General features: G+C 32.9%; 1 protein-coding gene across 2 annotated transcripts; it reads left to right on the top strand.

The window, feature by feature from the left end:
* Positions 1 to 357: 357 nt before the first annotated feature.
* LOC108914390 (coiled-coil and C2 domain-containing protein 1-like) lies at positions 358 to 13,283 on the top strand. 2 transcript variants are annotated; one of them, XM_018720203.1, is made up of 8 exons: positions 358 to 576; positions 631 to 904; positions 969 to 2,024; positions 5,113 to 5,350; positions 5,412 to 5,808; positions 5,866 to 6,017; positions 9,312 to 9,402; positions 12,761 to 13,283. In XM_018720203.1, exons 1-8 carry the CDS (start codon positions 517 to 519, stop codon positions 12,878 to 12,880), a joined length of 2,388 nt encoding a protein of 795 aa, XP_018575719.1. In that variant the 5' UTR covers positions 358 to 516; the 3' UTR covers positions 12,881 to 13,283. The 2 variants fall into 2 exon arrangements, with proteins under 2 accessions (XP_018575719.1, XP_018575718.1); XM_018720202.1 differs by having other exon boundaries at positions 9,273 to 9,402.
* The last annotated feature ends 1,417 nt before the right edge of the window (positions 13,284 to 14,700 follow it).

The following is a 14,700-nucleotide window of genomic DNA, read 5'->3' as shown; positions in this document are numbered from 1 at the left end:
TTGGAGTATTTATAATCTGTTTGGGAATAGGACGGTAATATGCATTTTTTGGTAATTTAAAAGATTTAAATTTGGTGTATAATGGTGTGTGTAACTCAGCTTTATATTAAGAGTATCTGCCGAATTGTACCTAAGAAATATTTCGTGTTTTTAAATTTAATGTAATATGAAATGTCTGTTTGTCTCTATAATCTTTGTTATTTTGATGTTTGAAGCAATCTAAGGTAATCTGAAATTTAGCCGATCTAGGTTTTTTTTCTGTATCTTCTAGGGTAAATTATCATTATGATATAAGCAACACTGATTTATTAAGAAAATAAAATAACTAAATGAAATTGACGATGACGGTTGAGTTGGTTGAAATGGTTGATTGGTTGAATGTTGACTCATTCCAAAAATAACCATTACATTATTTTTGTGTTATAAACGGAAGTAGTCGTTTTTCAAATTTACTTATTAACTTAAGGACGTTTAAAATTACTGTAACTTCTCGAACCGGACTATACATACTTGAATATGTTTGGAAGAAAGAAAGAGAAACCGAAAAGGGATCATTCTGGAAAAAATTTATCTCAGGTAATCTTACTGCTGTTATTCTAAGCAAACGTTGAAAATAAACTTTGTTTCCAGTATGGATTATTTGATATTCCAACAAATTTGGACCCGGGCCTGGGAAATGTTGATAACGATGATAACTTAGGGGATAGTGATTTAGAAGCAGAGTTAGCAGCTTTAAGTGGAGGAGGAGGTGCTTCTAAACCTAAGAAGCCTGCCAGGAAAGTCATCCCTCAGGGAGAGTTAGATGCTATGGTAGCTGATAGCTTGAGAGATGCGCCTTCTGATGAAGATCTTTCTGTGGACGAAAATGATCCTGAACTGTTGGGAGAGTTGGGTGAACTGACAGGTAGAGAATGCATTACTGTTCTTTGTTTGCTAAAGTTTCATGTGATTTTTTTTTATATATTTAGGTGATGCTGAAGAAGCTCAAGCACCTCTTGAAGAATCTCCATCTGGCGGTTCGTCAGATGTAGCAAATGTATTGACTGAGCGTTTAAAAAACTACGAAACTGCTGAACGAGAAGCTAAATCCGCTGGAGAAAGTAGCAAAGCACGTAGATATGGAAAGGCTATAAAAACATTGAAGGATTTAATCAAACAAGCTAAATCAGGGAAAAGTATAAATCTAAACGATGACTCTGTTCCACCAGAAATTCATGTTGGTGCTAAGAAAGCTCCTGGTACTAGTCAAGCTGAAGATATTCCTGTATCTGCACCATCTAGACCAGCACCAGCCATACCAACTTTCCCAGTGGAACCAACTCCTGTGCCACAATTCGTACAAGAGCAAGTGGAAGAAAAGAAACAAGAAATCGACTCGGAATTGTTAAATATGCTCGCAGAAAGGCAAAAAGAATATAAAATAGCAGCTCTGAAATGTAAAAAGTCCGGCGACTCGTCCACCGCTATTAAATATGTCAAGATAGCGAAACAATTCGACACCGTTATAGCGGCCGTGCAAAGTGGCCAAGCAGTAGATTTGTCCAAGATGCCAGGTCCTCCCAGTGAGGCAACCTCTCCGCCTGAACCTAAAGTCGAGGAAAGCGAAACTCAAAGAAACACAATTCCAGAAATTCCCGTCCCACCGGAGGCCGCCGATTTGCCAGAAGAGACTTTAACAACTGCTTCTACAGTCCTCGAGGCTTTGGAGCAGCGCTTGGCTGTTTACAAGGAACACGAGGCGCAGGCTAAGGAACAAGGAAATTCGAGTAAGGCTCGAAGGTACGGCAGAATTGTGAAACAGTACGAACAAGCCATCAAGTCGCATAAGGCCGGGAAACCGGTGCCGGTGGATGAATTGCCGACGCCTCCGGGTTACGGGCCTATTCCCGTAGAGGGAGGAGCTGCGCCAGCTCCTAAACCGGCTCCGGCCGTTCCAAGAGAAAAACCGAGTGAGGCGCCCAGCAGTCCTAGTGGGAGTTCTCAGGGAGGTGAAGCCAGACCGAGCCAAGGTTCGAGAATGTCAGGTAAATAAGTTTAAAAAGTGTCTATTTAAGGTCTTCTTCTAGTTTCATCTCTTTTAAATTAAGTAATCGTGGGTGACCCATTGTTCATCAGTTTTAACACATTTATTTTTCATATTAAGGATTTTTTGATATCTGACAATAAAACGAGTAAAAAAATATAAAAAAAAACAAATCAGCGTTGAAGTTACGTAAAAATTTGTGTTTGTAAAATTAGTAAGATAAACTTGGTAAATAAATAGTTTCCGTAACCTGACTATTACTGGTACATTTGAAGAGCTTTTCTGCGGAGCGCAAGAGGTACACATATGGTAAAGTAATAACTTGTGTAAAAATTCTGTTACGTTTTAAATAACAACAAAGGTTTTGCAGACTTATATGAAATCTTCATTAGTCTTTTAGAAATTTAATATAATGTTCTTAAAAGCTAGGAATAGCTTCTTCTTAGGCTAGGAATCTTTGACCTGGCCTTGTTGTTCTCAGACTAGGCCCTGTGAAGGCCAACCTGTCATCAGACTCTGATGTTATCGGTTCTTGCTGTCGAATCTAAGACCGCTACAGCCAAAACCACTCCTGAGACAATGGTGGTCCTCTGAAATTTTTCATGGTAGTCACTGTAACTAGTTGCATCTAAAGTTTTCAAATGTTTCGCTATTCTTCAGTGTCGGCATTTGCAGTGACGATTCCGCAAATGCCTCACGTCAGTCACAGCGAAGCTTTTGAACAATGTCAAAGCTGGTCTAGAGGTTCTGATAGCAGATCCACCACCACAGAGCCTAGTCCGAGAATAACAAGGGCAGGTCAAAGATTCCTAGTTAAGGCTAAAGAAGTGCAATTAGCCTTTATGAAAACTAATTTTTTGTAAATATTGCCAAAAAATGTATTTTTCAAAAACTTGTCATCAAAAGTCGATATTTTCGTCAAATTTTCAGTTGACAAAGTGAGTCTGTGTTGTCGCGTAGCTGCAAAATACTTTTATGTTCTACAAAGCCGAAGTCTTTTACGTTCTAGAACAGGGGCGCTCAAACTGTCGATTGCAATCAACCGATTGATCGCGATAGCTTCAGAAGTCGATCGCGGCAACATATCCACATTCCCTAAATAAATTACCTTCAAATTGAATTATAAAGCGACCACTTTTTGTCAGTCAATCGTACGGCGTCGTAATAATAATAAAGAATGACGCCTTACACTTCTTTCTATTCCTTGAACACATCGAAATGAAAACAAATTGAAAGCAAAGGCCAGTCGTTAGTTAAATTATGGTATTTATGAGACACAAGTAAGAAATATTCTGAATGAATTTGAAAGATGTTTTTCCGATTTTAACAAATTGACGAATATTGTAACTTTCATGAGCTATCCGTTTTCTTGTGAAGATGTTGAAAAATGTGCTACTGAAATATCAAACACCTTCAAGCAAGACTTGTCTTTTGTGGAAAATGAGGTATTGCAGATAAACATCTCAAAGCAAAAGCAAGTGATCCAAAATTTTGGTCTTTTATATCTGAAGATAAATATCCCAGGTTTAAAACAAATTGCGCTTCAAATAACCGGATTGTTTGGATCAACTTATCCATGCGAATCTGCATTTTCTGAAATGAAAATTATTAAATCCAAATATCGCAGTCAGCTTACTGATGAACATTTGTCATCCTGTTTGCGATTGTCAATCAGCAATAATTAAGTGCCATCTTATAAAATGTACGCTGACGACATGTAATGCCATGCATCGACGTCCAAAGATGTCGATACTTCTTAGCGACAGTTTTTTGGACCTAGTAGATATAATTCAGATTTTGATTGTCCATGTTACAGCTCAGTTCTATCCCCCCCCCTCCCCCCCCGTTACTTTTTGGTGTCGATCGATTGCTACTCAATTTTTTTGTGGTCTGAGCACCCCTGTTCTAGAACATAAAATAAATGTCAAAATAATTTATCGTTTTTTCAAAACTTATTTATGATTTTATTAATTAAACTATGTACATTTTAAGTAATATGACATTTCAACACAAAACAGTAACTATAACTATAGTACGATTGCAGTTTGATTGCAGTTTATTTTGGACTACATGTAAATTGAAAGTGTCGGTATTGCTGTGAGTTTTTATGCCAGATCCAGTGCTGTTAGTTATCGTAGCTTTTAGTTCTGGGTGTTCAATGAGGCTGCTGCTGTAATTGTTTAGGTTTACTGTGCACGTTTATTGGCAAGTTCTGTAGGCTCTGCTGAAGATGGTAACAATTTATTTGCGATTGAAATTTTATTTTATATAGAATCTTCTATATTCCTATGTCTCCGCTACCCTATGTCATTTAATGGTGGTAATATTGGCCCCTGCATTGGCTTACATAGTGGCGGTAGAACGTCTAAAGCAGTGCTCTGTATAAATATCCGGATGAGACAAATTGATATAAGTTTCTTTTGACACATTCCTTATATTGTTCACTTGGTTAACACATTTTTCCCTGACATAGTTAACAAAAAATCTTCGTACCTCTAGTAACTGCCGGACATAAAGCACAGTATTTGCAGTATATATTCATTTGGTCTGGAAATCACAAATCAAACATCTTGGAGTATGAGTTTTAAAATCCAGAATTCTTATAGTAATAATAGAATCTTTGTCTTCTATATCGTCGATCGTTATCTTTAGTAGCTCATCTCTTTTCAAAGCTCCACAAACACCAATTATTAAAATGACCTCAAAAGTTGACCATTTGTTAAATCTAGTCAACCTGTCAATTTCCTCTCATTACAATTCTGGACTTATTCAAATATGGTATTAGTTTTGGAAATTTTCTGACATTTAAATTTTTTTTTTAGCATTCAGTATATTCTTTAACATAGAATATACTGACCATAACGTCGAAGGTTTAATTTTATTAATTTTATGTTCGAAATATGCCAGTAATACCATTTCGGACACTTTTTGAATTTTCTTCGAACCCTTTGAATTTGTTGTTCCATTCTTGCTGTAATAGTACCATTTCGCATTCTAGATACAAAAATAACTATTTCTGTAAACTAAGTTTAAAGGCTCCATTGAGTTTTGCAGAAAATTTCTTCATTTACTTTACTATAAATTTACAGGAAATCATGTTACCACTTCGCATGCTGACAAGCAAGTCCTTATACTGCTCGCCAAGCAGAAACAATTCAAACAGGCAGCTCTAAATGCTAAAAAGCAGGGAGAAGTGTCTGAAGCAAAAGAATTCTTAAGGCAAGCCAAAGGTTTCGATAAGTTAATAGAAGCAGCAAGAGCCGGATTGCCTGTAGACTGGTCTTCTATTCCAGTATCACCCGAAGCGAAATCACAATTAGACAATGAGTAAGTAGAACGTTACAAAACTTGGGAACTACGGTTCGAACAACTGACCTTTGTTGTCCAGGTACGACATAGTAATGGCCGAGGAGTGCTCCGAGGGAACCTCTGCCGATATGGACATCATCTCCCGCTTAGAAAACCAGCTCCAGAAGCAGCTGAAGATGTGCTTGACCACCCGAGACCACAACAAGGCTCTCGGAGACGTATCGGGCACGAACAGGTTCGAGAGGTTGGCTTTAAACGTTACCAAAGATCTCGACGTTATCCGTCTGGCCCGACGAACGCCGGGAGGGAAGGTGCCCAAGTTCCATTACGAGATGAAGGAGTTTTCTATCGTTAAGAGTTTTACGGACATCATGGATAACGATATGGAACTGACGGTCGTCAGGGGCATTAACTATAGCTCGACGAATCCGAAGGAGATCGACACTTACGTTAAATTTGAATTCCCATTCCCGCAGGTAAATAAAAAAAGTAACAAAAGTGTTAGTAATTTATGTATTATTATTTTTTTGTAGGAAGAACCGTATACCAATAGGACTTCTACAATAAAAGATACCAATAATCCGGAATATAACCATTGCTTCGTGATTCCAATCCAGAGATCTTCAAGGCAATGTCAGAGGGTGTTCAAAAGGCATGGCATCAAATTTGAAGTTTACTCTAAGGGGTAAGTGTATTTTACGATATACAGGGTGGACTAATTTGGAAACTCCGCATATTTCTTGAGGAAATAGACAAACGGTAATTAAGAAGTGTTAAGCCTGATTTTCCAGAGAAATTGAATGATAAAAGCAGCATCTCAACAACTTAATTTGCTTAGAAGATTCAAGGTGTTTTTTTAACTTGTTAAATTTTGTGAAGGGATAGTTTGTTCAATTTTTTTACGAAAATCTAGTTATGCATACATTTTTTTTCTATCTCAGTTTTTGACAAACATATATTTTTCTTAAATGAGAAACCACATCTTGACATCTCGATTTATTTGGGAGATACAGAGTGTTTCCCACTTTTTGACCATTTTCTGCGATGTCGAATAACTTTTCTTTAGAAAAGTTGTTCAGTTTTGTAAAAAGGTCTTTTTATAAAATTTTCTACGTAGAATTTGGTAACACCAGTTTTTTCTGCTATAATATCCAATTTTTTAAGTTATAATACATATTTGCATTGTTTCAAATTAACAGCCTCAACATTTTTAATTCGTTTAGGGAATACAATGCATTTTAAATATTTTGACCGTTTTTTGGGAAATCGAAAAAATTTTTTATTTGTAAAAATTGTTAAATTTTATGAAGTGATATTTTATTCAAATTTTTATGAATATATTAGCATATACGGCTTTATTAGTTCCTGATTCGACTTGTTTCCAGGTATTATAATGTTTTTTCTTGTAGAAGCGTACTAAAAAAACGTGATTTTAGTGATGGATGTTTTCGTTCGAATTATGGTATCAGAGAAAGTTGCAAAATTGTCAGGAATCGCTTTTTCAACATAATGAACTGAAACTTTATATTCGGGCTAATCTTTTCGAGATAAATAACTTTTATTTATAACATTTTCACCTAGGGTTGAAAATAAAGGTACTTTATTCTTGGGTCCATTTGCAGTTTTCGTCTGCCCCTCGTATATAACAAATGTTTTATGAGGTTCGATGGGCGCTGTTTTGATTTGACGACATGCAGACAATTGACAATCGAAGAAAACTCAAACTTTTTTTTTAATGGGAAACAGCATCTTGACACCTTAATTCATTTAGAAGATGCAATATTTCTTTCAAATTTTGTGAATGGATATTTTGTTCAATTTTTGACGAAATTGTAGTGGCCAATGCATTTTTTTTTCATATAAATTGCAGTTTTTGACTTCATTTTTTTTTTTTATTGTGAAACCGCATCTTGACATCTCGATTTGTTTAAGAGATACAGAGCGTTTTTCACTTTTTGACCATTTACTATAATGTCGAATACATTTTTTCTTGTACAAGTTGTTGAGTTTTATGAAAAGATCTTTTTAATCAATTTTCTACATAGAATTTAATGGCGCCCATGTTTTTTTTCTTCTATAACATCCAATTTGTGATAATACAAAGTCGCATTGTTTTAAATAGGCAACCGCGTCGCAACATTTTAATTTGTTTAGGGAGTACACTGCATTTTTAATTTTTTAAAGTTTACTTGGAAATGGAATAATTTTTTTATTTGTTAAAATTGTTTAATTTTGTGATGACGTTTTTTATTCTATGTTTCACTTAAAATCAAGTGGTGGATGCATTTTTTCTGTAACTTCCAGTTTTTGAGTTACAATACAAACCTACATTTTTTAAAACGAAAATCCACACCTCAACATTTTTATTAATTTAGGGTATACAGAGCATTTTTAATATTTTAACCGTTTTCTGTGATATCTTGATTTGTTTGAGAGATACAGTGTTTCTCACTTTTTGACCATTTTCTGTGATGTCGAATAACTTTTTTATTTAAAAGAGTTGTTCACGTTTGTAAAAAGGTCTTTTTATAAAATTTTCTACGTAGAATTTGGTAACACACAAGTTTTTTCTGCTATAATATCCAATTTTTGAGTTATAATACATAGTTGCATTGTTTAGGGAATACAATTCATTTTTAATTTCTTGACCCGTTTTGGGAAATGGAAAAATTTTTTTTATTGGTAAAAATTGTTAAATTTTATGAAGCGATATTTTGTTCAATTTTTTATGAATATCTAGTGGTGCATGTGTTTTTCTTGTAAAAGTTGTTGAGTTTTATGAAAAGGTCTTTTTAATCAATTTTCTACATAAAATTTAGTGTCGCACATGTTTTTTTCTTCTATAACATCCAATTTTTGATAATACAAAGTCACATTGTTTTAAATAGGCAGCTGTGCCTCATCATTTTAATTCGTTTAGGGAATATTTCAATATTTTTTGTGTATTTAATTTTTGTTTAAATCAATATCAGACAAAGATTAACAAGCAAGGGGTGTAGAATAATGTTCTGTTGCAATACAATTTTTAGTGAGATCAAAACAGAAAAAAACAATTTGTTTTAAATTTTCACCTAAAAAAATTCTAAATTTAGGATTTACAATCTTGTTCAAATTATACTTTCCAAATATACAAATTTATGTTCAATATGAAATAAAATATTTGAAAATTGTTTTTTTTTTGCTTCTCATGTATAAATTGAGACACCTTGTAAACATCAAACATTATTTTTGTATACTTCAATGGTTTCATGCTTTAAATAAATACACTATAGATATAAAAAAATCGAACCCAAGAGATCCTAACAATTTTTTGTCTATTTTCACGAGAAATATGAGAAAACTAACGTAAGTGGCAGAACTAGTCCACCCTGTATATGACAACTTGAAATTATCCACTTTCAACACCTTATCACTTCTGTTTTGTTACCAAATAATTATTCTTTTTCTTTTAGTAACAGAATGCACAGCTTTAACTGTAGTTTACACAAATAACAATTTCTTTTTTGTCACTTACATATTTTTCTTTTTCAGTGATACAATTAATAACTTTTTAACATTATTCTTTGAACGAAATGTTTCTAAATGTATTATATTCATTTTGGCATCTTTAATTTTGAAAAAAGCTTATCTGTGTGTTATTACTCGATTTAATTTCTAGTTCGGGAGATAATAAAAAATATTTTCTTTGCACATTTCAGCTTGTTTAACTTTTCTTAGAAACTAAAGAATGAAAGTAAAATATCCGAAAATATAGAATTTTCCAATATCATTAAGAAATCCATTAAAGAATGCGATATCCAAATCACCTGCTTTAGTTTTCAATTCGATCGTCCGGCATTTTTCTGTCTTGTATCCTTTTCTGTGTTGGTGTTGGCACTGGTGGTGTTTTATGTAAATTTTTGCTTAGTATAAATTAAGGGTGCCATATACGGGATGCTAGCCGCTGTGCTGGCGCTAGCGACATTTTCTCTTGTTGCAGTGGTTTCCTCCGGAGCGACACGCTCCTCGGTACGGTGAACCTGAAGCTGCAGCCCCTGGAAACTCAGTGCGAGCTGCACGACAGCTTTGATGTGAGTACCTTTATCATTCCATATAGTATCGGTTAGTTGTGGTGACACAAGGGTGTACAGTGCGTTAGAAGTGTGACTGCCGTAATTTTAATATTTGACAGTATACGTTAAAATAAACAAAAAACCTTGGGACTTAAAAAGTCCGTGATGCTCTTGAAATAGACCCATATTTTGAGCTTGGCCCGTAACACTTATTTGGAAAACGGGTAAACATAGCGACTCAAATTAAAAAAACTAATCGAAAGAGAAAATTGTTCCCTAATGCTACTAACTGTGTAATAGCTTTTCAAAATAAATTTTTTTATTGTTTAAATTTATGGAGTAAACTGTGCAAGAAATCGCCATATTTACAATTTATTTCCTTAAAAATTAAGTTTTAAATCAAAAATTGCTTATACGAGGGAAGTGGGTCTATGCAGGGATACCAAAATTATATCGATTTGATAAAAATTACTCAAAATTCTATGCTAAATCCCCTACACCTACAACTTTAGAAACGAATATACAGGGTGTTTCTAAACTATAGTGCCAAATGAATATGACAGATAGAAAATGTCATTTTGAGCAAAAAGTTTCATGTAAATATAGGTCCGAAAATGCATAATAAAAAAGTTACAGGGTGATAAAGGTACAGTTTGAGAAACAATTTTTCGCAATAACTTCTAGACAAGTTAGGCAATTTAAATGAATCTTGGTGCAGTTTCTTAGACACTAAAATGCAACAATTTCGTGCAAAAATTTATTCCCATCGTCCAGAAGTGGAGAGCCGGGGTAGCACATAGGATTTTATTATGAAAAAAAAATTGTCCTTTGCATTTTCGGAAAATTGATCAAATTTTCAATTGATCAACCACACATGTTTTACTAAATGGGATGAGCTCAAGTACCACTCAGAAACAGAAAACGGACAACGAAATCTCATTCATATACGTTCTCAATTGAGACAGTATTGAATTAAACAATCAGTGATTTTAAAATAAAACGTTTTTTTGTGATTTTCTTTTGAATGGAAGGATAAATAAGAGGATAATAATATTTAAGGATGTTATTAACCATGTCTTAAGTGTTAAAAAATATATATATATACAGGGTGGCCCAAAAAAAAACGAATATTTTTATTAGAGGTCGCTCAGATTTTTAAAAATTTCCAAAATCGTCAAAAATTTAATTTTTTTTTAAATTTTTTTTCTCGTTATTTTATCGTTTTCTAGGTTGAAAAAAATATCGATTCTGAAAATTTCAAATCGATATTTTAATTTCTAAAGGTCACTCATAATTATTTTAATTTTCACAGTAGTGTACTTACAATGTTTTTGAGTGATCTCTAAAAATAAATATCAACAAACTAATAATTTTTTTTATTGAATTTGATGAGCAAAAGAATAGAAATAAATCACGAGACACTTAAAAAATTTCTTGAGGCAAAATTTACTACCGCACTGTATCAAATACATATTTATAATTTGTTAATTTTTTTAAATTTAAGTGTCTTGATTTATTTCTATTCTTTTGTTCATCAAATTCAATAAAAAAAAAACTATTAGTTCGTTGATATTTATTTTTAGAGGTCGCCCGAAAACATAGGTTTTGACAGTTACAATAATTATGACCTTTAGAAATTAAAATATCGATTTGAAATTTTCTGAATCGATTTTTTTTCAACCCAGAAAATGATAAAATAACGAGAAAAAAATTCTATTTTTGACGATTTTGGAAATTTTTAAAAATCTTGAGCGGCCTCTAAAAAAATTTTTTTGACCTGATTTTTTGAGAGGGTTCACATATTTTCACAAGACACGAAAAAAAAATCGATTTTTTTGGGCCACCCCTAGTATACAGGGTGTGCCTTTAACACTCGCTCTGCCAATATCTCCGAAATGAAGAAATTTATTTTAGTTCCGGAAACTGGGGTTGTTAGGTCCCTCGAATAGCTTCAAATTGCAGTTAGAATTGTTAGTTCAAATCTTTCTGTATAGATGGCGAGGCGATATTAAATTTTTTTTTGATTCCTGTAACGTGGATATGCGGTCCATCTGAAAGATAGTTAAATTTTGGGTCATTTTTGTAGTATAAAGTTTTTCCTAATATTTACTTGTTTTCGAGACATGTCGACTTCAATATGCAATGTATGATGTGACAAGAAAATCTATTTAAATCACATTGAGACAAAATATTCTCTTAAAATATTGTTATAATGGCTTTATTCACATCATATACTAACTAATAAGCAATAAATTATAAAAAAAAAACAAATGTTCAGCTTCAGAAAAAATATTGTACAATGGTAAATCTTATAACTAGTATAGTTAAACCTTGCCAGATAAAACTGTAATTATTGGAAAATTAATATGTGTCATCTGTCAAACATGTTTTATTTTAAACAAATGATATGAGCCACCTATGACTTAATTTTTGAATAATAGTTGATTTGATTTGATAAGATTTACCATTGTACAATTTTTTTTTCTGTATGTTTTTTATAATTTATTATTTGTTAGTTAGTATGTGGTGTGAATAAAGCCATTATAATAATATTTTAAAAGAATCTTTTGTCTCAATGTAAATTAAATAAAATAATAGATTGTCCTGTTACATCATACATTGCATATTGAAGTCGAAAACAAATATTGGGAAAAAAATGTATATTATAAAAATTACTTAAAATTTAATGATTTTTCAGATGGACCTCATTTCCATGTTTTAGCAATTAAAAAACTTTTTAGTATTGTCACGCCATCTGTACAGAAAGATTTGAACTAAGAATTCTAACTGCAATTTGAAGCTATTCGAGGGACTTAGCAACCCCAGTTTTCGGAACTAAAATAAATTTCTTCATTTTGGAGATATTGGCAGTGGGAGTGTTAAATGGCACATCCTGTGTATATTCATAAATAGTACAAAATGGCGACTCTGGAGCCATTCTCGCGAGGTATGTTGGGTTTGTGACGCTCTGCGGCAAGCATTATATCTGACTCGAATTTTAAGATGGCAGAAACAAAAAATTTTCTCTTAATATACATGAGTTTGGTTAAAGAAATATCTAGGGGATTTTTGTGTTATTGGTGAGCATTTGAAGAAAAAAGTTTAAATTTTGAAAAAAAAGGGTCAATCATTTGTCAATAAATAATGTTAAGAACAACTTCTCAAATATCCCGTATCTACCTCTCTGTTATTTTAACGATATGGTCGAAATTTGGAGTGAATAGAATGAAAATTGTTGAAATTATGCTGTTTTAAAAAATCGTGTTTCTCAGTTTGTAGGGGTACCCAAAGCTTCCATATATAATTTTTTTAAGTATGTGAAATATCGAAGGTATTTACATGTATATTTTTTCAAATTTAATGTTTTTATTTGTAGTTATTGGAAGGCAGGAAAAAAGTAGGTGGCAAACTGGAGGTCAGAATTAGACTTCGAAACCCTATAGTTACCCAACAAGTCGAACAGGTCCAAGAAAAATGGCTCATTCTTGACCAGTAATATATTATTTCCACATACCTTACGTATTTTAAAATATTAATGTTATTGGATATTTTGATACTGGATAGATAGAGTTTGCTAAAAGTAACTCTTTCAGTAGAACATACTTATGTTATTGTGATTTCTGAGATAGCTTTAAGATATTAATATGTACATTTTATGTGATGCATTTTTTATTAGTTGAAGGTTAAAAAGGGCTAGTACACGAAAGCGGAGGATGTTGTGTACATGTGTTCGTTAAGATTTATAGTTTCCCTTACGCCTTAGCTCTGATAAGCTCAACGTCTTTGTAATGCTTCGAGTAACCTTCAATGAGAAAACTGTGCCTTTTAGTTATGTCTATAAGTTGCTGATTTAATACCATGTAACTCATTATATTGTTGAGTAAATAAGTTATTTTTAAGGGGCTTGTTTTATTGTTCCTCCGAGATCCCGAAAGTTCTTAGCTTTTAAATGGTAAAACAAAATTTCAAGATGTGTTTAATTTAAAAAAAAATGGGAAATAAGTAGGCTTGCTCTCTTTTTTTTTCTTGACAACTTGTGAAAATTCCAATAGTGATAATTTGATAATGAAGCAAAGTGAACTTTGTTGAATGAAATTTACAAATTAAAAAATTAAAATAGGAAGATCTCCACTCGGATTGCAGATACACTTACCAAATTTTTGTTTTTCATAATCAACCGAGGTATAAACAGGTTTCTTTTTCACAGAATTCTGATGGTTGTTTAAGTTACAGCAATGTGAAGTCTGTAAAATGAAATGTATTAAATTAAAATTTAAGTAGACCTACCTACAAAAAATTGAAAAATAAAAGAACACATTTATCAATTGAGACGGTGAGGCAGATGTTTCAGGTGGCGTTATTTTAGGACAGGGATGCACAGACTTATAGGGAACAGGGGCCACTCGAGAAAAATATAAGCCAAGGACGGGCCACTACAACCAATATTTATTAACACAAATTTTTTTATTTTTAAATAGTATGAAATACAATGATAAAAATAAAATAACCTTCAAAAATGTTTGTTGTAATAATTATGTAATCATTACAATGTAATATTTCATGTTTTATTATTTTGATGCATGACATTGCATTGAACTAACAAGTTTTTTTATATTTGGCTCCACATTACTTGTAGCCACACGTATAATTGCTTCCAAATTTTCATTTGCCAGACGGTTTCGGTTTTTCGTTTTGTTAAGTTTCATCACTGAAAACGTTTGTTCACAAATATACGTCGATNCCCCGCACAAATCTTATGGAAATTGGGTCCCGGTCAAATTCGCTGAATTTTTGATATGTGATAGAGTTCATCATACTGGTCAATTGTCTCAATGGCCACAAAGCTCAAAAATGGATAGTTTGGCCGGTACAGAGCTTTAAAGCTCCGAATATCCTCCACGGATTTATGTATATGCGCAGTGTGTATAGACTTTTGAAATAGCCTATTTCATTTTTTTTTATTATCTGGGTTTATATTTTTGAGGTTGCTGAATTCAGATCTGTTGTTAGATTTTCAAAATTGACAGTTGGCAGCGGATTTAAAATTTAAATATGTACATGAACTGGGCTACAGAAAATATAACAGGACTGAAAATATTGACAAGTGACGAACACAGTGCCGTTTGAGAACAGTGTCGTACTAAAATATTCTTATTCTGGGGAAAATTAGTATAATCAACAGAAGATTTCATAGAGAAACCAGAAGAATAGATATTGAAACAAAAAACAGGAGATCTCATAGTGAAAACAGTAGAACAGGAGAGTGAGAGTGAAAACAGGAGATCTCCTGTTAAAACAGGAGATCTGGTAACACTG

The sequence above is a fragment of the Anoplophora glabripennis genome, unplaced genomic scaffold (assembly GCF_000390285.2).
Source record: "Anoplophora glabripennis isolate ALB-LARVAE unplaced genomic scaffold, Agla_2.0 scaffold983, whole genome shotgun sequence".
Taxonomy (NCBI): Eukaryota; Metazoa; Arthropoda; class Insecta; order Coleoptera; family Cerambycidae; genus Anoplophora; species Anoplophora glabripennis.
Note: the sequence above shows the minus strand (reverse complement) of the source record. Positions and strands in the feature narration are given on the sequence as shown.